Source organism: Buteo buteo, chromosome 25 (genome assembly GCF_964188355.1).
Source record: "Buteo buteo chromosome 25, bButBut1.hap1.1, whole genome shotgun sequence".
In the NCBI taxonomy this organism is placed as follows: domain Eukaryota; kingdom Metazoa; phylum Chordata; class Aves; order Accipitriformes; family Accipitridae; genus Buteo; species Buteo buteo.
Genome location: NC_134195.1, coordinates 7,947,427 through 7,973,590, shown reverse-complemented (window position 1 = coordinate 7,973,590; position 26,164 = coordinate 7,947,427). Strand labels below are relative to the sequence as shown.

Here is a 26,164-nt window from a genome sequence, read left to right as displayed (position 1 = left end):
AAGAACTAAGCAGCTTCATTATATAGTTTGAAATCACACTGTGCAATATACCTTAAGGTGAAAAAAATGTAATTCAGATGCTTCATCAATGACAACAAAGGCAATATTATTTAGCACCCTGCATCTTTAACATCAGTGGATCCCAAGGAAGAATTTAGGCTAAATTTTATGATAAACAAAATATTTTATTGGCTAATTTACTCTTCTCCACTTCAGGAAAGTACTTAAAGTCTCCTCTCTTGATAAGTATAAACCATACAAAACATCAAACATGAGATGACCAACACTGCACCAACCTACTGCTGTTGAAGTCAACGTGAGTTTTATTGTTGCCTTGAAACTGGAGCAGAACTAGGTCAGCACTGAGCACTGTTGTAGATACCAATATAAGATAGGTGTGATGACCCAACAGATCCTTGCCCTATTTACCTTTTGTAACTATTTACATGTTGTAACATACTTTAATTGCCAGGCTTTCCTCAAAAGTAACAATCTTCTCTCTTCCTTCTTCCACACAGTCTTGCAAAGATGCCTTCTCTTTATCAAGTTGTGCAATTGTTTCTTTCAAAGCACAGATCTCCTTTTGTTGTACAAGACTTTGTCTTGAAAAGTTATCTGGACACAATCAGAAAAGTCTCATTTTTATTAATTCAAGCATTTGAAATAAAAATTATTTTGATACACTTCTAAGGCGTAAAAGAACATGGCAAAAGCTCCCCTTCAAGAGAACACTGAAGCATGTACCTTTTTGAAATATATAAATAATCCTGATATTTCTGGAACTGCATTCTTCCTTAGATCAAGGCCTTAAATTACTTGGCTCAAAACGAATGTTTAGATCATTAAAAAATAACTTTCTTGGGTATTATAACAATAAAGGCTTAAACAGAATTACTATAGACAGAAGCAATATGTAGACTACAGCATGTAATGAGTGATGAAGTAAAAGAGATTGATATCCTGATATTAGCTAGTTTTTCCTGAAATTTTTTTTATTTAAATTAACTTTATGTAAAAGTGAGTAAGAGTGATGCAATTATAAAATTCAACACCACTTAAAAATTGCAAAGATAATAATGAAAAAAGCAATCTACTCATTACAAAATCAAATTCTAAAAGATGTCTCTCCCTCTCTTCATTCAGCTAATAAGGTGTTACACACTACATTTACCTTTAAATGCTCAGAGAATCAGTCCTTATATGATCTACATACATTGCATTCACAGAGGAGAACCACAGAAACCTTACAGTGAACCTTACATCTTATAAAAACCATGCAAGCTGCAAACTACTCTTTAAATATCAGTGTAATTGGGCTTATTGAAGGATACTTATTAACCACTTCCAGGAGATAAAACATCCAAAGTAAAATGATCTGTAGCTCAGTCCTTTCAGGGACATCATAGCATGTATTCACATTCTATTTTTTCCACAGAATCTTTCCCTATTTTGAAACACAAGATGAAAGGCGCTCAAATTTCCACCTCATATTTTTGGATGCATGGCTCTGGAACCTGCTAAGACAGTGTTCAAACCTGGCTCTAAAGAAAACTCTGATGGAGCAGCTAATCCTGGAAGCAATTTCCAGGCACTTTAAGGACAAGAAAATCATCAGTAGTAGTCAGCATGGCTTCACCCAGGGGAAGTCATACTTGACCATCTTGATAAACTTTTATGATGAAATGACTGGCCTGGTAGATGAAGGGAGAGCAGTGGATGTTGTCCACCTTGAGTCCAATAAGGCCTTTGACACTCCCATAAGATACTCATAGATGAGCTGTTGACATATGGGCTGGATGACCAGACAGTGAGGTGGACTGAAAACTGTCTGAACAGCCAGGTGCAGAGGGTGGTGATCAGTGGCACAAAGTCTAGTTGGAGACTGATAAACAGTGGTGTGCCCCAGGGGTTAATACTGGGTCCAGTCCTGTTTTACATCTTCACTGATGAACTGGATGATGGGGCAGAGCGTACGGTCAGGAATTTTGCTGATGACACAAAACTGGGAGGAGCAGCTGATAACACCAGAGGGTCATGCTGCCATCCAGAGGGACCTTGACGGGCTGGAGAAATGGGCTGACAGGAACCTCATTAAGTTCAACAAGGAGAAGGGCAAAGTCCGGCACCTGGGGGGGAACAACCCCAGGCACCAATACACACTGGGGGCCACCCAGCTGGAAAGCAGCTTGGCAGGAAAGCTGGGCGTCCTTGTGGACACATGTTGAACATAAGCCACCAATGTGCCCTTGCTGCAAAGAAGGTGAATGGTATCCTGGGATGCATTAAGAAAAGTATTGCCACCTTGTCAAGGGAGGTGATCCTTCCCCTCTGCTCAGCTCAGATGAGACACATCTGGAGTGCTGGGTCCAGTTCTGGTCTCCCCAGTACAAGAGAGACATGGACATACTGGAAGGAGTCCAGTGAAGGGACATGAAGATGATTGAGGGATGGAGCATCTCTCCTATGAGGAAAAGCTGAGAGAGCTGGGACTGTTTAGCCTGGAGAAAAGAAGGCTCAGAGGGGGATCTTATAAATGTATATAAATACCTGAACGAAGGGTGCAAAGAGAACAGAGCTAGGCTCTTTTCAGTGGTGCCCAGGGACAGGATAAGAGGCAATGGGCACAAACTGAAACACAGGAGGTTCCCTCTGAACATCAGGAAACACTTTTTTTTTTTACTATGAGGGTGACTGATCACTGGAACAGGTTGCCCAGGGAGGTTACAGAGTCTCCTTCCTTGGAGATATTCAAAAGCCATCTAGACATGGTCCTGGGCAACTGGCTCTAGGTGTCCCTGCTTGAGAAGAGAGTTTGGACAAGATGACCTTCAGAAGCGCCTTCCAACCTCAACCATTCTGTGATTCTAAGCAACAGTGTGTTACCATCATTTTACAGAGGAGGAATGGAGGCACAAAGATCAATTGAAAATGCTATCTGATTATTTTGGATGCTCAAAATGTGACCTAAATTTTCAGGATAGAAAGTATTACATGTTAAAAAAACAACCATGGATTGCTGCCACAGCTGTAAGTACTCAACATTTCTGAAAATTAATAACCAAAGCCTCAAATCAGGCACTCAGAAAATAGGTCATATGTGTAGTTACTGAGCAATTCTGAAAAGTTTGGTTGTGCATCACCCCAAAATTCTAATGTACAGACAGCAATAGTATAAAACACTGCATAACAATTTTTAACAGTTTAAATACCGTGTGCTTTCTCTTTCTGCAGTTACCTGTTTTATTCACTGTATTTTTGGCTAAGAAGAAGATCTGACAGATAAGCTTGCTTCACTAGACAACACCGATTTACTCCCTACAAAACTCTGCAAAAGTTGGCACAAAGATTCTTATAGAAAGACACCACATGATAGTGTAATTAAAAACAATACCATAAGTTAAAAACTAACCTGGGGTTTATTTATTAAGTAGTACAGACAACCTTAAGACTGGCATTCCCAACTTCTTAGTGTTTGTCTCTGAAATAAGTTACTTAATTTGTGTGAAAAACAAAAAGCACCATTTGGATTCCCATCATGTGTCACATCACATGACATAAAAGACAAACCATTGTGAGACTATACTGCTGTTCTCTCTGCAGACAAGCACTGGAAAAGAGACACTTTGCCAAGTGTACATTATTTTGCTGACAAGATAAGGTAAACACAAGACTTGGAAATCCCTAGTTCCATTCCAGACTCCAAAAAGGGAAAAGGTTCTCCAGTGGACACACACACTTTTCTTCCATCTTCTCCAATTCTACCTCTCCAAGAAGATACCATTACCTGCTTATCCTTTCTCTTCACTTTGGTCAGCCCCAAGTCTTAAGGTTTCTCATCCTAGACTCCTTCCCTACTGATACTAAACTCCTAAATCCACATTTTCCATCTCAACCTCCTTTTACTTCCAATCTTTCTCCTGCTTTCAGCATTACTGTCCAAGTCCTAAATATCCTGTGTGTATAGTTGCTCACAGGTTCTAGTCACGGTGCATGTCCAATAGCTCCAAGTCCTACCCACAATCTCCAAACTAGTCATCCAATTTTGAGGATCTTTCCAGCCTCTTTAACCACTTCATACTAGCTCTTCTCACTGGATGTCTCTGATCCTTCTTCACCCTCTCCCCTCACTTTACTAATTTTCAGACTCTGATTTCTTGCATTGCCCCAGCTTTCCCTGGTACCACATCCACACTCTGTTTCTCCATTCACTGACTCCCAATCTCACTGTTTCACACATACAGTCTCCTCTGACAACCAATCCTCCTCACTGCAAATTCTTATCCAGCCAATATCCCTATTCTTCACTTATCTCCTAGGTCTTTATTAACTTTACTTCTCCTACCTATTTCACTAGGATTATGCTGCCTCATCCAAATTGTAATCTTAGTATCCTCTCCTTGTTGATCCTGCGGTTAAAACCTCTCAACTTTCTTCTCTCAGTACATCCTCTCCTCACACATATGTTGTGGTTCCTCTCCTTCAGCATCTTCCACTGTTATCCCTGTGGTCACAGGATAATAGCACAATACAGACAGTCTCCATTAATTTCAAGTTTCTTTGTCTGGACTTGCCTCACAGTAATGAAAAATGCTAATGAATCTAGATTAGAACATGCTTCAGTCAGATTATATGAGACCTCATATGCCAAATTCTGAAGTCTCTATTCAGCTTTAATGAACTGATTTTTTAATTATTTTTTTTTAGGCTTAAAATACACTTAATTCGGACACATTTCCTGGGAATGACCAAAAGCATGCAACAACACATAGGCTGACATGCCTATCAAACATTAAGTCCCTACTTTACTGTACCAGGAGTACAGGACTTCAAAATGCACATATTTTGTTTTAAATGTGGACAAAACATCTTTTTCTCTAGCCTTCTCAGGAGTGGCTTAAACACCTTAGCCAAAACATAAAAAAAAAATAAGTTCACTTTGAATGAAATGCTTATTCATTTGAATGAAATGTTCACCTCAAATGAAATATTTAAATCCAAATAATTACAAATTTCAAACTCCAGTTAACAGAAAACAAGGTATTTTAATAGCATTAGTCAGCTCTAACGTTAAATGTAATTAGTTATAGGTTAGCTTTATTCTCCCTTCACAAATTCAGCACTGCATTTGAGAACAGATTATGTCCAACTGCATCTATAGAAATAATACAGTTGTAACTTTGGAATTGAGAACATATTCCTTGGCACTACAGGAATACTCTGCATCCACCTCCTTTACTTCCATAATATAAAAAAGGTGCAACACACAGTATAGGATATATACTATAAAGGATGTTTTCCTCATTCCATCATCATCATCTCATGGTGCTGAGAGGTGCTACCACTGCCTTAGTGGATCATAAATATAACTGATATGCTCAGACACTGCACATTGCTACCAACACACCTTGTTCAGCTGACAGTATGTGTTGTCACTGAAACTTACTTGCAAGAGCTTTATTACATAATTTTAAAATGCAAAAACCTTCCAGTAATGAATGAAAACAAATGTTTTGCACATGAAATGTTAAAACTGTCAAAAGTCTGTTTATTTGCATTCGACACTTTCTTTCAACCCATAAGGAAAAAAAAGAAAAAAGCATTAACAATTAGCCTACTGAATTTTATTAAAAAAACAGTATCTGTCACTCACCAATTTTTTCATCCAAAAGCATAATTTTCTCTTGGGCAAGTTGCATTTCATATTTTTTCTTAACAAGGCTTCGCTGAGTCTCTGAAAGACTCTGTTCTGTCTTTTCATTCAATAAACTGGAAAAGCAGAAGCATTAAACAGGAGAATTCAGATGTTTATATATTAATTTTTTTCCTTTTTGAAATGTCACTAAAATTGCAGAAGTTAGGAAAAAGTGAGATTCTTCTGTATATTTTAGACTATTTGGGATATTTTATTGATGTTAACTTTAATCTCTGGATATTACAGTCTGAATACTCCTGTAAAGAATCACAGAAAAGTAAGAAAAATCCTTTATAACAGGTGGACATAAAAACTTCTCGAAAATTATAAAAATATAAATCATCACTTGGGACATACATTAGAACGCCTCACCTATTTCAAGTTATACCCAAGTCAAATCAATGTAGTAATATTAATACGTTCAAATCATGTAGTAATATTAATGATTCTCAAACTGTTGAAGAAACTGACGAGAACTATCAGCCTAGTTTGAGGGGGAAAAGAAAAAGATACTTCAGTAGCAGCAACTAATCTTCAACAACTCAATTTTTACAGTATTCATAAATCTGATAATTTATTATAAAGCAGCAATAACTCAGAACTGGATTTTGCAAAGGAGTTCATGTTATTTTAGAAATCACAGTATCCTTAGAAAGGTATTGTGGGCCAGCACAACACTGCATGCTAGTACCCAGCATTCCCACCAATCAAAATCCAACAAAAAACCTACAACACCCATGTGTCAAGTACACCAGTCACTTGTAAGGACACACAGGTGTAGGATAGTGTTTGCCTAACTGAATTGTATTTAAGGAAATACAAGAGGACATAGTCCCAGTATCTTCTCTTGCGATCTGTTCACTCTGTAGCCTAGTTCAGTCTGTGATCTAGTCCTTCGTATCTCTCCACACAAACTTCACACATGATTGATCTTTACTTCCAGTCAGTAAATTATCCTTTTGTATCTTGCACTCACTGACCTATGCTTTATTCCCTAAAGGCTTCGATTGAGCCTAGTCCCACTACATACTTCTGAACATGGTTAGCAACTCCAGTTGAGCAGCAGGCCATAAACCCTATGCAAGGCTTCAGTTTTATTTCCTCTCATGAAAAAGCTCCAAGACTAAGAAAAGGATGTTTGAAACTAACTACACATGACACTCATTAGTTTATGTGTGTCTGCTTGCCTCTATAAAAGCAACAATGAAAAAATGAAAAAAAAATATTAATTCATATGCAATTTACCAAAAAACATCAATCCCTGAAGCCTCTAATAGAAAGCTCCTAACTCTAAGTCAGAGTGAATTTTACTTTTTCACTGAAGATGGTCTTCAGCATATCATAATATCAACAAGCCAAGAACATTTACATATAAATAAGCAATGAGGAAAACAATTTCATTCCAAAAAGAAGGATGACTCATAAGAACAACTATCGTAAACTCCTTTGCCTTTGAGCTATATAACAGTTATGAAAACCAATGAATATAGGCTGACGTTACTCGTCAAACTAATGCAATTATATACTTTTACTTACCGAAGTGAAACATATTCAGCTTCCTGTCGGCTCAGCTCAGTTTCAGAGTCCAGTGCTCTTCTTGCCAATCTTTTCATCTCAGTTTCCAGAGAATCAATGGTGTCTTTCATTAGCGCCACTTCAGACATCTGTTCTAACTGTTCACTACCTAACTATAAATTAAACATTAAAAGCCAAAAAAAAGCTAATTTATACATAGAATTTCTCCTATTAACTCAAATTCTACTCTGTTTTTAGCACAAATCTTTTACTGAAGAAATGTCCAAGTATCTCATTTACTCAGGGCCTGACTCCAAGTCTACTGAAGGTAGTTGGCAAAGAGCTGAAATGTGATTTTTCACTTCCTTTGAAGGACAACCATCAATTTCCTGTCTTTCAGATCTCTGGGAATATTTTGATTTATTAATGCAAATTTTAGGTTGGTAATTATGCCCAAGGGCAAAAGTGTTTGGCATTGATCAACATTAAAAGTTTGCAGTGCAAAATAACATAACAGAAGACATCACTATGAGTGTATGAAGGGAGAAACCCCAGTTCAGGATACAACACTACCAATGACAGCTTTAGGCCTCTACTAAGTTATATAGCTATGCCGATAACTGGATAGAGAAATCACTGTGAAACACTCGCATAAAGCACTATATGACCAAGTAACCACAACAAGGTCTTTACCTCTAGGTACCTTCTGTACATAGAACAAAGAACAGGTCCAAAACCTCTTGCACAGACTCCAGCAAAATTAGTTTGAAATCTCCAGTTTAAAGAAAGATGCGCTTCTTTGTTAAAATGCTTACACGTAACATTCAAAGAACTGTCCTTTATAAAGTATTTGAAACAGCTCTTTCAAGGTAAAAAATTCTCACCTCATCCCTCTCCTCATTTACTGATTCTTTCAGTACTAATTTCTGTGCTACTATAATCAAAGGTCAGACATCTGAAGAGCAAGTTCGTAAGCCTCTGGTACACAGTCACTTCTTCAATACTAGTGCCAAATTTTTCATATTGATGTATCGCCCTCAAAGGGTACCAAATGAACTGAAGAAATAAGATGATGTACCTAAAACAGGACTATACCCAATATTCACTACACATCATATGTCAAGCGTGTGATTAAAGCTAATTTACTACTCAGAGTACAGAGAGCTATTTAAGCCTACAGTGTATTCTTCATCACAGATGCACTCAGTTTAATATTATAATCCTTGGAACTATACTTATAAACTTGGTAGGATTTAAGAGGCTGAAGGGGAAAAAGAAAATGAACCAGAATTTATAACCATAAGATCTAGAAGAAAGATACACTACAGAAATCAATGTTAATCTATTTAAAAATCAAGTTCTAACAAGACTGTAAATATACTTAAGATTTATATTCATTGTATTAATGTTTTCATTTTCTATTTTAGTGCCATATGTTAGCAAACAATTGCACATACAAGTAACTTAAACCATATTAAATAGGACTTGCCAGAACAGTACAGTAACATTTGGTTTTGGAGCATCAGGTCTTAACAATATACAATCATAAGATAATTCACACTGGAATGGACTCCAGGAGGTCTCTAGTCTAAACTCCTGCTCTAAGCAGGGCCAGCTCTGAGGTCAGGGCTTTGTCCAGTCAGGTCTCGAAAATTTCCAAGGCTGGGGACTGCTCAAGTGTCCTCATGGGAAAGAAGTAATTTCTTGTACTCAGCCTGAACCCTTCTTGTTTCAACTGATGCCCAATGCTGCACATCCTTCCACCATGCACTGCTATGAAAGGCCTGTTTCTGACTTCTGTATGAGTACTGGCTGGTAGGACTTACATCCCCCTTAAGCCACCTCTACTCAAGGTGGAACAAGCCCAGTTCCACCAGTCTCCTCTCATACGGAAAGTGTTCCAGCCCCAAGTATTGTGGGAGTCCTCCATTAAACTCACTCCAGTTTGGCAATGTGTTTATTGTACCATGGTGGCAAAACTGGATGTGGTGTATTCCAGATGTGGTCTAATGAGTGCTCAGCAAAGGGGGACAATAGCTTCCCTTGATTACTGGCTGTGTCTTGTTCACACAGCCTAGTACCCTCTTGGCCTTCTTTGCCACCATGGCATACTGCTGGCTCTTGTACAGCTTGCTGTACACCAAGGCCTCCAGGGCCTGAATTTTCAGCAGAGCTGCTCCCAAACTCATTGGTCCCCAACCTGTACTGGTTCCAGTGGCTCTTCTTCCCAAATTCAGAACTTGGCATTCATCCCTGTTGGTCTTCATAAGGTTCCTGTTGTCCATTCTTCCTACCTGTCTTGGTGCCTATGGATGACAGCCCTGCTATTGAGTATATCAACGGCTTTCCCTAATCTGGTGTCATCTGCAAACTTTATGAGCACGCATTCTGTTGCCTCCTTCAGGTCACTGATAAAGATGTTAAACAGGACAGGCCTCAGAACAAACCCCTGCGGTGCTCCATGTTAACAGTCCCCAGACCAAACTAACTGCTACCTGGTAAGACTGACCATCCAGTCAAATTTTTCCGCATCTAGCTGTCCACACATCCAGACAATAACATCCTAACCTGGATACAAGAACACTGGGTAACAGTGCCAAAAGCCTTGCTACAGTATTGGTAAACATCCACTGCTCTCAGCCTGTTGTTTCCTGATAGAAAGCGGTCAGGTTGGTCCTGCAGGGTTAACCATGAACATCACCTGTATTACATTTACAATTCCATAAATAATTATTTTTCCTTACATTTTGAATAGTCGTTTCTAGCTCTTCAATTCTCTGTTCCAAATGCGCCTTTTCATTAAATGCAGTCTCTTGGGAAATCTGTATCAAACAACAACAAAATCACATATAGAGCACGTCTGAACTCACCAGACATGTAATGCCATTAACTCTCAGGATTAGAATAGAAATCTTCAGCAACTTTAACTAGACTACTAAGCAGTTTTCATGTTAAAATAAGTGGGGAGGAGGGGAGGAGAATCAAACCTTTAACTGCTCCCTGAGGCTATCACGTTCTGTAGTCATCCTTCGGAAATCTGACAGTGCTGTATCCCTTTCTATCTCCACATGTCTTAACATAGCTTGAGCTGTCACAGTACTTTTAGGAGTCCTGGGGCATTTGATAACTTCCTGACGAAGTCGGGAAATCTCTTCCTGTGCCTGTTTTTAAAAACAGCAGCATAACAGAAATATGGAATAGACAATGTAATGTATACCTATGGCATATGGCTAGTAATGCAGGGCATCCCAGAAACTGTGTAGTATCAAAGATGAAGTAATGATTTGTGCATATATTCCTCAATGCAGGAAAGCATTCTTAACTCAGGAGAGCACTTACAGACTTGTATTTAACCAACAGATTCAAATCACAGAATTTCCATAACTTTTTTTCTATTTTTTAAACAAATGCTTTGCATCTTTTTTGTTTTTCACACAAAACCAAAAATAGGATTTTTTTGCACATCACCTTAAATTATTTTAATTAATCATACAAATATAAATAAAATTACCTGTTCATAAAGATTGACAATTTTGTCTCTCTCAGCTGTTAAAACCTTGAAGTTACCCTGAATTTCTGCCACATGGCGCTGATATTTTTTCAGCGCTGACTTCAGTTCTTCACTTTCTCTCAGTATTTTCAAAACTTCTGGATCAGAACTCACTCCCTTAAAGAATAAGGTGATATAACATTAAAGTAGAGAAATAAAACTTGATATGCTTTCTTATTATATCTGGTTTGGAAATTTCTATGAAAGATTTAATAAGCCTTCAACCTAGTAACCTCTAGATAGCCAAGACTGTACATATATATTTCTTAGTATTAGAGACCAGATACACATACCATTTTCTAAAATACACATTTATTTTGAGCAGCAAACATCTATCACAAATGGTACTGACAATCATGTTAATAATTACATAAAATGTAAGCAGTTGTCAGTAACTATTTAAAGTGATATATATGCATGCAGTGTAAAGCAGCAGTTAAGTTCACATTATTGGCCCATTCCCATCTTATGCATCCTTCCATTTATAATCAATTAGTTTTTCTTCCTGGTAATTATGGCTTTGGTAGTTTAGCATAAGATAAACCAACATTCTAAAAAATGCATTCCTCCTTTTCCAAAGTGTTTTCTCAAGCTCACCTGGATGGATGAAAATTTTTTTGACATGCTGCCACAAGTAGAGGTTCGCTTAGGACTTGAAAACGCGTTTCGAAATACCTTCAGCAAATTCTCAGTCTCACATTTACAGTAATCTTTGTCCTCTTCCAATGTCTTAATAAAGGTATCAAGCCTTGAAGGTGACCTCCCTTGCTTTATTTCAGCTTCTGTTTGTAAAACAATCTGCATGTGCAAATATGAGAGAATTCATTCAATGAAATAGAACGTTTGTAATGAATGATACTTCAGTGTAAAATGGATAAACATACTCTTCAAAATGAAGATGAAGCAGATATCTAATTAGTACTTTAACTTCTGAATGTCTCTTTTTTGTTATATTGCAGAATACGTCTGAATGTCCTTCTAAAAGGACTCTAAAAGGACAGAAAAGGACATAAAAGCTAAGTGTTAATTAACTTGGAATATATCAATTCAAAACTAAGGAGGACAATTAAGTAGATTTGTATTGAAATATCTAATGAATTTTTAGATATGAAAGAAATTAGGCCACTATGCTTGCTTAAGATCCATGAAAGGTGAATTTCTGAAATGGAAATAAAGTAATGTGCAAATAAGTATTGTTGAAATCCAGGAAGCCATTCAGGGGCCTAAAATAGATTCCAAACAACAACAATTCCAAAGTTCAAAATTGCACACCAAATCCCTCTCTGTTACAATCTATCTTTTGGAAATACCTGGACTCATAAAAGCTTAAGCACCTAAGGAATACTAAACTCTGCAAATTTATTATTTTTAAGACACATGCAGAAGTAGGTCTTTAAATCCCTGAAAAGTTATAAATTAATCACCTAAATCTCTCAGTGAATCTAGCTCTCAAATCCCAAGCTTTCTGGCTGAAGGATCAAAATCTTTCCAGGGTAATTGAGCAATAAGCTCTATATGGTCAGAATGTTTTTTTTCCAGAGGGGGTTCTTTGCAGGATTGTGGTATAAGGTCAAATATTTTATACAGGAAAGGAAAAAAAACAACCTATCCCACCCCCCCTGAAATTTAAGACAAATCTTTTAATTACAGCAAGAAATTATTATCTTGAACACATAAAAAAAAATTCCCTATCAATTTATACTGGAAGCAAATTAATGAGTCCACTTAATAAATTCAAATGTTAATTTAAGTTACATTTACTACTGGCAAATATTTCTAAAATTACATCATTGTATACATTTCGAAATGTTCCAACAGTATCATTACACCTTAAGGAAGATGGAATATTAAGATAAAAATTTTAAATAAAAAATGTTACTTCTTTCTGTTTTGCAAGTGATTTACAAGGTATTCAAAACAGTTACATGCAATTTTGTAAAAAAATTAAGATTCTCAAAAGCAAAATCATTACAGGCTAGTTGCAAAACAGAAACAGATTCCCATTCCCCTAGAGACAGAGAACTACAAGAAAACAGATATGTTTATCCATTCTATAACTTGACTGTCATTCAGTGAAAACAAAGCAAGTGAAATTCACTTGTACAAGTATTAATTTCATATGAAAATGACCTGATTTCATAGCTACATATATATTAAGGATACATGTTTAACTCACAGATTTTAGTGTTTTCACTGTATGTTCCAGCTTCTTTATCTCGTTCTGCTGGTGTCGAATTTGAATCTACCATAAAAAAATTGAGAGCAAGAGATGCATTAGTTTTGTATAATCATTAGTGCAAATCCAGCATTTTAGCTCAACTGTTCTAGTCCAAAGAAGCATTTTGTACATGTTTTCTAGTTTGAGTAGGCTGAAAACATACTATTTAGTAACAATAAACTCAATCTAGAAGGGAATCAGTTAAAAGTTTTATCTTCAGATGCAGTCCAGTATTAGGAAAAACATTAACAGTTGAGTTACTCTCAGGTGAGTGAATGAAAAAGGAAGTATGGGATATGTTTTCCTAGAACTGTCTTATGGAGGAACTTTTTAAAACAGGGACAGTTTGACTATACCTATGGGCTAAAGAAATAAGTATGTGGTTACACTAATGGCAAACAAAGAATATGCTTTCTCCCATCTGACTACTACTACTAAATTACGTAATTGCATGTGCATAGAATGCAATTTTCCATTATCCTGTGAAATCAAAAGCAGTTTTCACTGAAATTACACTCTTTCCAAATGCAAGCATGATTTTAATCCTTGAACCATCCACACATCCAACATTAAAATATCACTGGACAGTATTAATTCTAATAAATAGATACCTTTGCTTCCTCAAGCTCATTATCAGCAGTATTGAACAGCAATTCTTTCTCCAGCTGCTCAGACAGTTTGCCATTTACAGCCAGTTCTTTACACAGATGATCTTTTTTACAGGTGAACCTATCCACTTGACTTTCCACCACCTGCTTCTTATCAAGAAGTTGTATGACATGTTGCCTTAGCTCATGGTTTATCTTCTTCAGATCTTCAATCTGTAAGGACAAGGAGGAAGAAAGTATTTTACTTCATCTTCAAGGATTTGCAGGTAGTATTTAATAATAAGAAGTAATTTATGCTTAACAACAACAAAAAAATCAGTATACATTATTCACCAAGGAATAATATGCACACTACTAGCACCATTCTGAACAAATTAATTTTGAAGTGTTCTGGACAGTAGAGAATCTGATGCTTAACGTTTATGCTAAAAACTGCCTCAAGCTGGGCTTGCTATTACAGTTATTCTCTCATAGCACTGTGAGAGGAAATGCATCTCCAGGCCTGGTCTCAAGTTTCCAACAGCCTTGGTCACAATGGTTCTGTTAGATCTTAGGAATGCCCTTCAATCATCCTCTTTGAGTTGGGCCCATATCCTTCACACATACTTCACAAAAGCCAGCAGAAATGTAGCACATCAAGTATTCATACTAATTCATCAATTAATCAATATAAGATTAATAATTTTCCTGAAACAATATTGTCTTTTTTAAAAAATATTATATGGCCTTTTTGTAAGAAACCATAAGTTGCTAACCATTTTGGCACTATCAACTTATTTTAACACCTCAGTCTATGGGAGCATTACTGCCTCATAAAGTTTTCCAATTTTCTGAGTCCTCAGATTTCTAAAATCCCAGCATAATCAAGATATGGATACAGTGCAATGCAGAAACTCCATTGCTTGCACAGGCTGATCCTGTAATGCACGAGAAATCAGCATCACTGAATACTGAATTCTGTGAGGTTCACTTGATTCTAGTAGTCAGAGTTTTCTTCAGGTACTGCTAATAGTGCACAAAAATACATTCTGAATTATTTAGGAAGACCTGAAAGACGCTTTGTGAAAAAAAGCCTTCTGGGTGTTCTCTGTCCTGTGACATTCAGTGGTAGTTAATTTTGCCACTTCTTAGTTAATTTTATGGTGGTAAATTCAGTGGTCTTAAATTCACTGGTAGTTAATTTTGCCACTGATCCAGCTAATGCTACTGAATTAATGCTACTGAATTAATAACAAAGCACAGTTACAAACCTGAAAACGTGATAATTATGGATTGGTTGAGTGGAAAAGCATCCACAAAGGGCAATAGAGACAGCATCTGTACATCTGTGTTTTGGGATTCCTGCAGTTTTATTAAGTTATAAAATCTGGCGAGAATACAGCTCTGCTATTACCGGCGGAAGTTTACAACAATGCCTGCTTTACCCAGTGGGAACAGGAGTGCAAATGAAGGGCAGGGAGGCTAAATCCTACTCTGCATCTGAATGTACAAACAACACTTAAAATAACAAAATTGAAGTCTGAGTCACATTTACACCCTTAAGCCTCAAGTAACTGACTAAACCAAAAGCGGTTTTGTTGCTCCATACGGCCAACCTGTATCATATCTTAAGGGTCTTTTCCAACCTAAACAATTCTATGATTTTCCCCTCTCATCTTCTCTTAAGATAACCAAGAAAGCTCTGGCGAGCACTCACAGATACTGTATTTAGACTACAAAAATTAAGGGTTCTTCATGGAATATACCATTTTAGCAACTTACTCCTCTTTATACAGACATGAATTATAATTTGAGCACCTTAACTAATTACAATTGTGCTCACAATGCTATACAATGAAAGCTGTCCCTAAGCAGACAAAATTACCGACCACTTACAGCTTTACAGACTCAAAACCCGATGCCACACTATCAAAAAATACCGATAGCCACACGCGTGGTGCTTTGTTATCGGCTGGGCTGAAACCACTACAAGCGGTAAGATTTAACTACCGCTGTTGACGCGTTTCACCACCATCCTCTGAACTGCGATAATGCAAACCCCGTGCAACCGGGATGAAACTTCACACCAAGACCACCCTAAGCTTGACGCAGCACTAAGACACTGGCAGCAGGACCAAAAGAACTCAGAGTTAGTTAAACTTTTGGGACAGATTAAGTCCTCAAAACTGGTTTTGAGTTCCAAGTAATTCCAGCGGTTAGCCGTTTAAGATGCAGCTTTCCGTCTTGTTCTCCGCAGCGTACGCAGCACCAGTACCCGAAAGGCCCGCACCCTCACCCCCCGAGGCGGGGCACGGCACCCAGGCGAGTCCCGCCGGTCTCTACCTTGGGGCGACTCTCCGCTCTCCCCCTCCGGCGCCCTGGGGAGCGCCGGCCGCTCATGGCGGCTGCCGGGGCCAGGTGAGGCTGCCGGGGCCAGGTGAGGCTGCCGGGGCCAGGTGAGGCTGCCGGGGCCCGCCCCGCGCACTCACCCGCCGCCGCGCCCGCTCTCCGCTCCGGCCCAACGGCGAAGCTCCCCGCGCGGGCGGGCGCCCGCCCGCCGCGTTCCCCGGGCGCCTGGCAACGGCCGGCGGGCGGCCTCGCCCCCTCAGCCGCCCCTCTCAGCCTGCCGAGGGGCCGCCGGCGGCGGGAAGGGCCGGCCGTGCGCGGCCATTCGCCTGCCCGGGGCCGCGCCCCCACGTCTCTGAGGGCTTTCTCCTCAGCGCTGGGGACAGCCGCGGGTCTCCGCGCCAGCAGCCATCTCCTCGCCTGCCGGCGGCCGCGGTGGGCCCAAGCTCTCCGCGGCGGGAGCGCGGCTAAGGCGGTTCACCTTCTTCCAGGTGGCCGAGTGAAAGCCTTGGCTAGTCCGGATGGTTGTGAAGAGCCCGTGGAAACCCCGACTCCAGCTCGCCCCGCGAAGGAAAAGCGACCCGTATCCTTCACGTTCTCACCGTCCTGCCCTTCCCCCCGAGGCCGTTCCAGTTCCTTGGGCTGGGAGTCCTGCAGGACAGGGGCCAGGCAGCTGTGACGGACGGACGGACCGACCCGGGGCACTGTACCAGCACAGCAGCTGACCTAAGCGGCTCTGCGTAGCGAGCGCACGGCCTCTGCACTTTTATTCTCTTTAACCTTGCTTTCCAAGATGATCATAATACCTGTTGTCCTTACAGGTGTGCATGACTGAAACGCTAGAGGCAAAAGCAAATGAGAGGTGAGAAATAATCCTAAAAAATCGTAAAAAAATATGATGCACTGTAAAGTCTTGTACAAATTATCAGCAAAACCCTTTTTCCATTAATTCTGATACAAATATTTATAAGCACTGCCTTCATAGAAATTTTAATTATTTCTCAACTTGGTTTCATCTTGGGAGGTTTTTGAGTAACTCTTATCTATGAAATTTAAACTTTCAGATATCAGGTTTATGACTTGTAGCATAGTTCCTTAAAAACATTACTAAAGTCAAGAAAAGGTGCTCATATTTCTTTTTTGGTTTAAGTACAAATGAATATTGAGTGACTGCTTGCTATTTCTTTTTGAATGGCTTTTTTGTTGGCAGGGGGGGGCTAAGCCAAGCCACTCCTGAAGTGACATAATGTTCTCTCCAGACCTTGACAGATAAAAAGATGACTTCCTCAAATAATAGTTCAATTCTTCATAGTTATTTGGGGATGGAGACAGGGAGGTGGGTCAATGTTGCAGACCAGCATACTGCAACATATGCAATACCTTCCATTGTTCATTTGAGTGGAACTCTTTTGTTTTAAAGCACCTTTAACTACCTTTAATTCAAACCTCCCTGGGCCCTTCTGCACACATGCAGCATAGGCCTCACCCCGATTAATCTGAAAGCCTCAGAGAAAGGCAGCACGCAAATGCTTACAGGTCGGAACATTTCAGAGACAAAGCCAAGCAGCCATGCCTTGTCAATCCAGCCCCAGGAGAGAAGATGGTATTCATTCTAAAACTGCCACAGCTGATCAGCCGGCACAGACAGTGAGCTCAGGGAACTGAGCTGAGCCTCTAATTAGGTTCATCTCCTTCAGAAACTAATATCCAAGGAGACACTTTTACAGATTAAAACTCCAGCAATTGCCATACAATCTCTCTGGCTTGACAAGAACAAGTGTTAGATAAGAAAGACTTCATCTTGTGAAAATAGCCTTCCTTTAATTAAACCTTATCTTCTATCCAAAACCCATCTAATTTACATATGTCAGATAGATGTGCCAGTTGTATTGTCCAGAATAAATATTACCTTTAACATTACACTTGTTTCTTTACAGTGTCAGGCATTAGCTTTGCACATACGATAAAACCCAGTCTGAACTCATTCCTGTTTTTTAATGCTAGGACTAACATATTAACTGGTTTACAAACATTGTAAAGTTAAAACATCAAGGTATTACAAGGCTAATTATGCTTTTCTTTCTTCCACTAACAAAAACATATGAGAGAAATGTCTTCTTATGTTTTCTTATAACCTGAGATAGGAGTTCTTATTTACAGCACCTCTAGCTGCACATCTCTTCTTGGAATAGCACAGACAGGGACGAGAAGACTGGTGCCTTTGAAGAAAGCAATGTGAAAAGGGTAAGGAGGCTGTTTGAATCCTCTGACTCCTATTGCCTGCTCACATCTGGCATGGATATAAACAGTCTTTGAAAGAGGCTGCTTTAGGTAGTCCCAAAGTCAAGCTTGAGAAACCAAAGAAAATGTACTCTCTTCCCTGCTAGGCATTGGCACAGATTTTATATTCTGGAGACAGTGCTGGGTGAATGAGAAGGTTTTTTGGCAAGCTGCCACTATTAAGCACTCATGGATAGAGCTCACCTTTTTGGAGGAGTGAGCAATACCTCTCAAATATGATCCCCACCCAAAAACAGAGAAGAAATTGGAAGACGTTAACTTCCAGAAAGAGAGCACAAGAAACAAGTCTTTCTTTTCCTCTCCCCATCCTGGATTTCTTGTAAGTCTTCCTTTCTGGTTTTTGTATGGTGGAAATCATCAGAGAAGACTCTGCATTATCATGTTTATCTCCAAAAGAGATGTGAAAAGAGCATTTCAGGTTTTCATAACTTTACCAAAATTATTCTTCATGAAAATTCATTTTAGGAGTGAAATGATATATTTTTATTCGGTTTTGTTCTGTATGTCTATGGTTTTCTCTGAGTGACATATGGTGAGTTCTCTCTTATATGTTAATGCTGGTTAATGTTGTGCGGAGCAGTTGCTTTGCTTTTTGTGTACCAGACAAAGCTTTGTTGATCAAAGAAAGAGCGAAAATCATACACAGGATTGTTTTCAAAAGCAAAAATAATAATTGCTGTATTTTGCAGATATGCAATTTATACGATAGTAGTTGAGACAAAAGAAATTTTAGAAGCCCAATCCAGAAAGGTGGTTATTTAGGTCCACACAGAAGATGGCATTAGTATAGTTTTGCGCTACCTCTCTTATATTAACCTCGCCCTCCAAATCTTGCTGTTTCCTTCCTCACTGACTGAATGAAGAGATAAATAAATCACGGTGTGTATCTATAAATTCATACTTTTTGCTTATTACCAGAATATTTCTAATTATCTTGCTGAGTTTCTCTTCAACAATAGCCACTTTTCAGGAAAGGTGTTTACTGTTGCACGTGTGTTCTGTCCTTCAGCATACCAGAAACAGACCCATGACATTTTTACCTGTCCACCTAGTATTCTGCACAGTTCACATATTTTAGCAAATTCTGGTTCTAATTAAGGGAACGAGCTGCCTTGGTTAGGCCGACAGTTTTCAATTAGAAAAACACTGGAGCATAACAGCTCACAGTATGTTTTTAGTGCCACCCTGTGGCAAAATGACACATTGCAAATTTCTGAGTCAAGTGCCAAAATGGAAACAAACGGTCCCACATTTTGTTTGTTTTTTAGTAACATCAGAAGTCCCACAAGATGCATTTCACTTCCTCTGACCAGCGTTAAAGTGCCCAAGTTCACTTTTGCATTTTGCCAACTGCCTCAGAAGTTGATTTTTCAATATTTAGAACACTAAATCAGCACGTTTCTATGGTCAATTAAAGTTTGCATGCTTTTTACCCTATGCATTACAGAACAGTTCACCCCAGTGAAAAGTTATCACCCGTCTAATTTAGCAACAAGTTATCCCCATTTCAAACTGCTTAAAATAATTCCCAACTTTTTTCTTTTTTTAATGTGACAATAAAACATGCCACGTGCTGGGGCACACATCATGTCAGGCTTCTTTTAAGAGTCTGTTCCTCCAGCTAATCACCACCAGGACACATGTGGTGACGGTTTCTTACTTTTTGCTTGCCCTACCACATCCATGCATCTCCTTTGAGAGTTTGGTAAGGAACTGTCTTGCTCTTAATGATCCAGTTCTTCAGTAGGAAACCACCCCAAGCCTGCATCTTTCATCTCGGAAGTCTTTCACCCTTATCCACCTTCTTTTGTCCCTCACCTTTCAGGGAATACAGCTGTCCTAGTACTGTTTCTTCAATTAGAAGGTAAAGGCAGTTCAGGTCATATCAACGGTTTTCTTTATTGGTAAAGCAAATAGGTGAACACTCAATTACATACCTAAAGCCAAATTGCCTCCTCAAGTAATTTCACTGTTTCATCTGAATAAGGATATCAACTTGGCATTTCTTCTTAAGACACTTGTTCCTAGAACCAGAAAGAAGAAAAATTATTTACCTGTAACTGTTCAAGAGGAATAGCCTATGCGAATTCTCACAACCCCCTCTACCAACCTCTTTCTCTACAATTCCTTCATGTCTTAGGACTCCAGTATTAAGGTGGAAGGTAAAAGCATGCAATCCTTTAGGAATACACATACACCAGCAAGAGATATACAGCACACATTTGCCCATATAGATACTAGCGTGGATAAAAACTTCAGCTGCTGGCTCTGAACATTGTCCAGCAGCGTAAGCTTAAATACAGACGATAGCTCTCGAAGAAGAGTTATAGCTAAGGTCCGGCAGACTTTAAGAATGGCTTAAATCAGTGCAAATCTGAAGACAATCTGCTGCGTGCAATACAACTTTAATTACCTAGTCTTTGATCACTTCCAGCTTGTTAATGAATTACGCTATCAACATTCAGTTTCTGTATCTTTGTGGACAGTTGCTATGTTTTTCACGGGGCTCTGTGCATTTGTGTTAACTTGTTCGGTGTCCTTTTGAACTCACGAAAGCCTCCAGCACCCAGAGCATCCCGTGGCGAGCAACTGCACGGCCGGGTCTCGCACGAGGAAATCGCCCGCTTTATCGGCCGCGCACCCGCCTCTTGTTGGCGTGACCCGTCTGATGCGTCGCAGTTACGGCGCCGGCAGAGGCAGTACGGATCAGCGCCGGCCTACTTCCTTCAGTACCGCTGACCAGTTTACACTCTCGGACCACAGAAGGTTTCTTCTTTGTTTCGCCGGGCTAGATCGTTCTCGCCCCTTCTCAACTGCCCTTCGTGAGCAGCGGCACCCGCATGCGCCGCTCCCCTCAGCTCTCACCCGGGCACCAGAAGCCCGCCCGCCCCCCTCCGCCATCAGCGGGGCGCTGGATTTCCCGCCCCCCTCCCCTTCTCCTTCACGGCTTCGCATCGGCGCCCGCGTACCGCGGGGCAGCCGTCCCCCCTCGCCCGCCCGGCTCCCGCAGCCTTGACCTCAGGAAGCGGAAGGCGCTACGGAGGGGCGGACGGAGGGGCCACGGGCGCAGCCCCGTCCCGCCGGGAGAGAGCGGCGCTCGGCGCGCGCGGGAGCGGCCGTTGGGCGGCGGGGTGCACGGGGCCGGCTGCCGCTCGGGCTGCCCCGCGGTGAGGGGAGGCCGCCGTGGCGGAGGGAAGACCTGAGCCGAGAAGGAAATGGCGGCGGGACGGTAGCGGGAGGTACCGGCTCCGGTCAGACCGCGGGGCTCGCCTCGACTCGCCTCTCGGTAGGGCGCTCGCAGGCTCCACGGCAGCAAGGCCTGCGCCTGGCTGGATCGGCACTGACCCAGCAAGGTCGTCAGCTTGCCGCGCCGGTTTTTTTTCTTATCAGACCAATGAAAAAAAGACTAATAAACTGGACCGCTCAGGTTAAGTTTAGCCAAATCCACTAAGTAAAATTGCATCAGCAGGACTGTATTGAGTGAGGGGAAGATGCACGGTTTAATTTCATTTCTTCCTTTGGTCTTTTAGGCACCAGGGACCGCAAGGAGAAGCTACTCTGACAGCCCCAGCTGTTACGTTGAGCTGAACGGCATCACTGGCTTCAGGAAGAGAAGCGTGCCTCGTAACCCACATCAGTTCAGGAGCGTGGCTGCTTTGGGAAGAGCGTGACTGCATCGTCACTGCCACTAGCGTTTCATTTCTGTCACAACAGCAGGTTGCAGATGTGCCGCATTCAGCTTTACCAGATCAAGCATTCCTTCCATCTGCTGTCCAGTCATCAAAAACATGGTACTCCAGTCATCGCTGAAGAACTGCCTTCAGCTATCCTGCATCCTCAGGACTCCAAAAGCTGGCCTCAGAAGCACAACTAGTGGAAGCCTCATTATCCAGTCTATTTCTAATGATGTTTATCAAAATCTAGCTGTGGAAGACTGGATCCATGACCACGTGAATTTAGAGAACCGACAGGTCCTTTTCCTTTGGAGAAATTCCCCAGCTGTGGTAATAGGGAGACATCAGAACCCCTGGCAGGAATGCAACCTCAGGCTCTTGAGGCAAAAAAGTATACAACTAGCCAGGAGAAGAAGTGGAGGAGGGACAGTTTACCATGACTTAGGCAATATCAATTTGACTTTCTTTACAACCAGAAAAAAATATGAACGAATGGAAAACCTGAAACTAATTGTGAAGGCACTGAAAGCCTTGCGCCCCCAGTTAGATGTACATGTCAGTGACAGATACGACATCTTGCTAGATAGGCAATACAAAATCTCAGGTACTGCTGCAAAGCTGGGAAGGACAACTGCTTATCACCACTGTACCTTACTCTGTAACACAGACAAGTTTGTTTTATCTTCTGTGCTAAAAAGTCCTTATAAAGGGCTAAAAAGCAATGCCACTCCTAGTGTGCCTGCCTCAGTGAAAAATCTCTTTGAAGAGGATCCTAGTTTAACTTGTGAGGTGCTCCTGGATGCCATTGCTGAAGAATATGCTACACAACACCATATAGATCATCACATCACCTTAATAAATCCAGCTGATGAGACTGTGCTTCCTGGAATTAATAATACAACTAAGGAACTACAAACCTGGGAATGGGTGTATGGAAAGACACCGAAGTTCAGCATTAGCACTTGTTTTAACATGGTCTATAAAGACTCTGTTCTTGATGTTAAAGTAGATATGGATGTAAAGCATGGAAGGATTGAAGTATGCAACATTGATCTGCCGGAGCAGTGGCTGCCACCAGCACTATGCAGTGAACTGGTGAAGAGCCTTGTTGGCAGTAAGTTTTGCCCAAATGAAACCACTACGCTAGCGACAACGTTACTAGGAGTGTGTCCACAAGATGACGAGTTGCACAACAGGTGGAACCTGCTATGTGAGAATATGGTAATGTTAATGTGACTTGCATTTTGAAAATGCAAGTTAAACTGCTGCTGCTTTTTTATTTGATTTATTGAAAACAAAATTAAAACATTAATTTCTACAAGCTGAATTTTTCTCTTATTAGTCATTAAAACTGTTTAATCTTGTGCTTTTGCTTAATATTACCTACTAGCAATTAGATTTCACGCTGCCGGCACCTGCGGTTCCCAAACTGTAGGATGTAAGCCACTGTGATAGACCACAGCCCTGTGTCGCTCCATGCTGACAGACAGCGTCGCTGCTTAAACCAGGGAAAATGGTGGCAGCATCCCAAACTGGCTCTGTACAGAGAAGGTACAAATGGCTGACACAGATGGGATAGGGTAGATGGAAAACTGCCCCTGTGCTGCTGCATTGGATCCCCCAGCCTGCATCCCGCTCCTTGTGGATAGTAGCTCAAAGACCATGTATAGTGAACCAGTCTAGCAGTTCTACCTTGGATTAGGGCTTTTGTCCATGCATGTGCAGAAGTGGGGGAAGGATTAGGAAGTTCAGTGTGGGCAGTTATGTGATGAGGGCAGGAGAGGCTAACTGGGCCATATGTGCCTCCTTTGTACTTGCACTGCCTGGCACAAAGCTGGGTGTCACTGTGGCCATAGGTACTGGTATCTAGGCTAAAAGTAATACTTCTACATTAGGAAATACACTTGCAAATACAGATCTAGGAGAAACAGGTTCCTTATGTTACCACCTAGGAGAAAATTTGCTAATGAGAGGCAATAGCGAACTGAAAATGACAGTTTTCATGTTAAATAAAAATAAGCTCGCTATAAAGTAACATTATGAAAGAAAGGCTCAAGATATATTTCACTGTTGTTGCCAAACAAGCAGAATGTGATTTTGATCAGGTCAGAACAGAAGCAGTTTATTGCTATAGCTGTAGGAGAGAACCCAGCGCAGCAGTGACAGACTCCACTGATAGGAACTCTACCCAAATGAGGCAGTTACAGAGTTTATATACCTTTATGTTACACAACTCTTTCTTCACCAAACTGCCTTCAAATAGTAGAGTTAGTTAAATTTGAAGTGGGAGGTTCATCAAGCAAAAAAGCCATAAATTCACCCTGTTGAGGTGTGACCACATCAAGGTAAATTCCATTCAGGGCACAAAATGTAGTACAACCCAACTGACATCAGAGTCTTTTCCCAGAAGGTAAACTGGGGTGGTAGGACTTAAAAGGAAAGCATGGTATCCAGAAATGAGGCAGATAGTTACAAAGGGCTTTTTACTGGATGACACACAGATTGTCCTGAAATACCAACAGCTTTTACTCCTGAAGAGAAGGGAGCTGCAGGAAAATTGGAGGGAGATAAAGTGGATCAAGAAACACCAGTATCAATTAGGCAAGAAACAATATTGCTGTTAATAGGGCAAGATAAATAAGGACCAGTCTGGCCTAAGGAAAGTAAAGGAGCAGTGATGTTAATGTCCTTGGGGCTGTCCTAAACACATTCCTGAGGCTGCGGCATGAAGGAAGAGTTGGGTGGAAAGTTAGGGCAACTGAATCCTACCAGACTTAAAAGACTATCAGGTCTGTAAGGATATTCTGATTCCAGTGTCCTTGTCCAGACAGACAACCCTTGGCTGAAGCTCCAGTAGGGATTTCAAAAGGTCCCTTACCTTTCTGAGTGGCAACAAGGACATTTTGGCAGGGATCAGTCTGTGGTCCTCCCAAGAGAAGCAGGACACGCGAATCCAAGCCATGGCACCAAATTCTGTCGCAGAATAACTGGAATGCAATTTTGATCAGGTCAGAACAGCAGCAGTTTATTACTATAGGAGAGAACACAGAACAGCAGAGACAGCCTCTGCTGATAGGAACTCTGCCCAAGCAACGCAGTTACAGAGTTTGTATACTGCTAGGTTATACAATTCATTCTTCACCAAGCTGTCAGATAAGCAGCAATTGAAATTCTTCAGGTAAGGAGCCTCTAGACAGATTAGGAAGCCCTAGGCAGTATATGCTTTTACGAATGCTTCCCTCCTTTGTTAATTAAATTGTGCCAACCAGATGAGACCCTTACCTGCAAATACGTCTTAAGAAGTGAGCCCTGCAAAGGCCTATGATGCCTTACTATGTTACTTCCACATTGTCACCTTTAAAAGATGGCTGGTTGACCAGTACTCAGTCGGAGGAAATCACATGGCAGAAGCAACCCACCTTTAGCTAAGGAGAGCAGCGAACAGGGCTGAATCCAGCCCTGAACGGCACTCAGCTGACTCCAGCGGGGAAGGTGGCTTAAGCTCATCTCCACAGATGATGCCAGGAGGGACAGTCCTGGCTGTACAATCCTGGTGATGACCTGACTACGTAAGTGTGAATGGCAGCACAGAATAACATGGCCTGGAGTCAGTAAAATGACTGTGGAACTGTACTCTTAGATTGCTCTGATAATTTTTTTTTTTTCCATTCATTGACACCCATTCCTCTTTGTACATGGTGTTCCTACTGACAGTAAAAGGAGCAATTCAGAGATAAAGATCTTATAGGTAACAACAGCAGTGCAGTGCCAACTGGTATGTCACTAAAGGCTTAGTTGTACATATATGCAGATATTGCATATCCATGGGGTCTGCAAGGAAATCTGCAGTCTTAGCTAGTGAATTATAGTCTAATTAGAAAACAGAGAAAAAGTTCTAGCAACAAACGGGCAAGAGAGGGAAGACCATGCTTGCCTCTTGTGGTATTTGTAGAGGACGACATCAGAGGGGCTTACTGCTAGAACAGAGAGACATATTGTATTACAAGATGCAGAAAGCATAAAGATTTTTCCTTTGATTTCCAGTTAAGTACTAAAATTTAAAGTTGATCTAAAATATTTAAGGTGGCTTTTTATTTTGCCCCTGTATGTTTGAAATTGCTGGAGTAGATTAAAAGATACAAAGCTTCGCATTTGGGAAACTTACTGTACTTACAGTGAACCTTCTCCCAAAAATGGCTGATCTATAAGGCATTACCCAGCTTCCTTGGATTACCCTATACAGCGCAGAGAAAAATTCAAACAGATGACTAAAACTACAAA

At 40.7% G+C, this 26,164-nt stretch overlaps 2 protein-coding genes and 1 long non-coding RNA gene across 10 annotated transcripts in view; 1 reads left to right on the top strand and 2 right to left on the bottom strand.

Moving 5' to 3' along the window:
• The window catches only part of TSGA10 (testis specific 10), a 35,756-nt gene extending 19,315 nt beyond the window's left edge, over positions 1-16,441 (bottom strand). For 4 of the 5 annotated variants that reach the window (XM_075057614.1, XM_075057617.1, XM_075057618.1 and 1 more), the window contains exons 1-8: positions 12,934-12,978; positions 11,355-11,555; positions 10,719-10,874; positions 10,195-10,368; positions 9,952-10,029; positions 7,229-7,380; positions 5,651-5,766; positions 461-615 (exon numbers count right to left, since the gene is read on the bottom strand). In XM_075057614.1, the coding sequence (XP_074913715.1) occupies positions 461-615; positions 5,651-5,766; positions 7,229-7,380; positions 9,952-10,029; positions 10,195-10,368; positions 10,719-10,874; positions 11,355-11,381 (858 nt within the window). In that variant the 5' untranslated portion in view covers positions 11,382-11,555; positions 12,934-12,978. Of the gene's footprint in view, positions 1-460; positions 616-5,650; positions 5,767-7,228; positions 7,381-9,951; positions 10,030-10,194; positions 10,369-10,718; positions 10,875-11,354; positions 11,556-12,933; positions 13,000-13,586; positions 13,797-16,389 lie in introns of those variants that run through there. The other variant, XM_075057616.1, reaches the window with a different exon arrangement.
• Positions 16,442-17,850: 1,409 nt separating this feature from the next.
• LOC142044784 (uncharacterized) lies at positions 17,851-20,753 on the bottom strand. Its single transcript, XR_012654424.1, has 3 exons — positions 20,623-20,753; positions 20,147-20,233; positions 17,851-18,127 (listed from the first exon to the last, which is right to left on the bottom strand). It is a non-coding gene; the product is annotated as an uncharacterized LOC142044784 (long non-coding RNA).
• Positions 20,754-20,765: 12 nt separating this feature from the next.
• LIPT1 (lipoyltransferase 1) lies at positions 20,766-23,210 on the top strand. 4 transcript variants are annotated; one of them, XM_075057623.1, is made up of 2 exons: positions 20,766-20,975; positions 21,740-23,210. In XM_075057623.1, the coding sequence occupies exon 2, from the start codon at positions 21,998-22,000 to the stop codon at positions 23,117-23,119; it is 1,122 nt and encodes a 373-aa protein (XP_074913724.1). In that variant the 5' UTR covers positions 20,766-20,975; positions 21,740-21,997; the 3' UTR covers positions 23,120-23,210. The 4 variants fall into 4 exon arrangements, with proteins under 4 accessions (XP_074913724.1, XP_074913723.1, XP_074913720.1 ...); XM_075057622.1 differs by lacking the exon at positions 20,766-20,975 and adding an exon at positions 21,150-21,448; XM_075057619.1 differs by lacking the exon at positions 20,766-20,975 and adding an exon at positions 21,150-21,495.
• Positions 23,211-26,164: the final 2,954 nt, after the last annotated feature.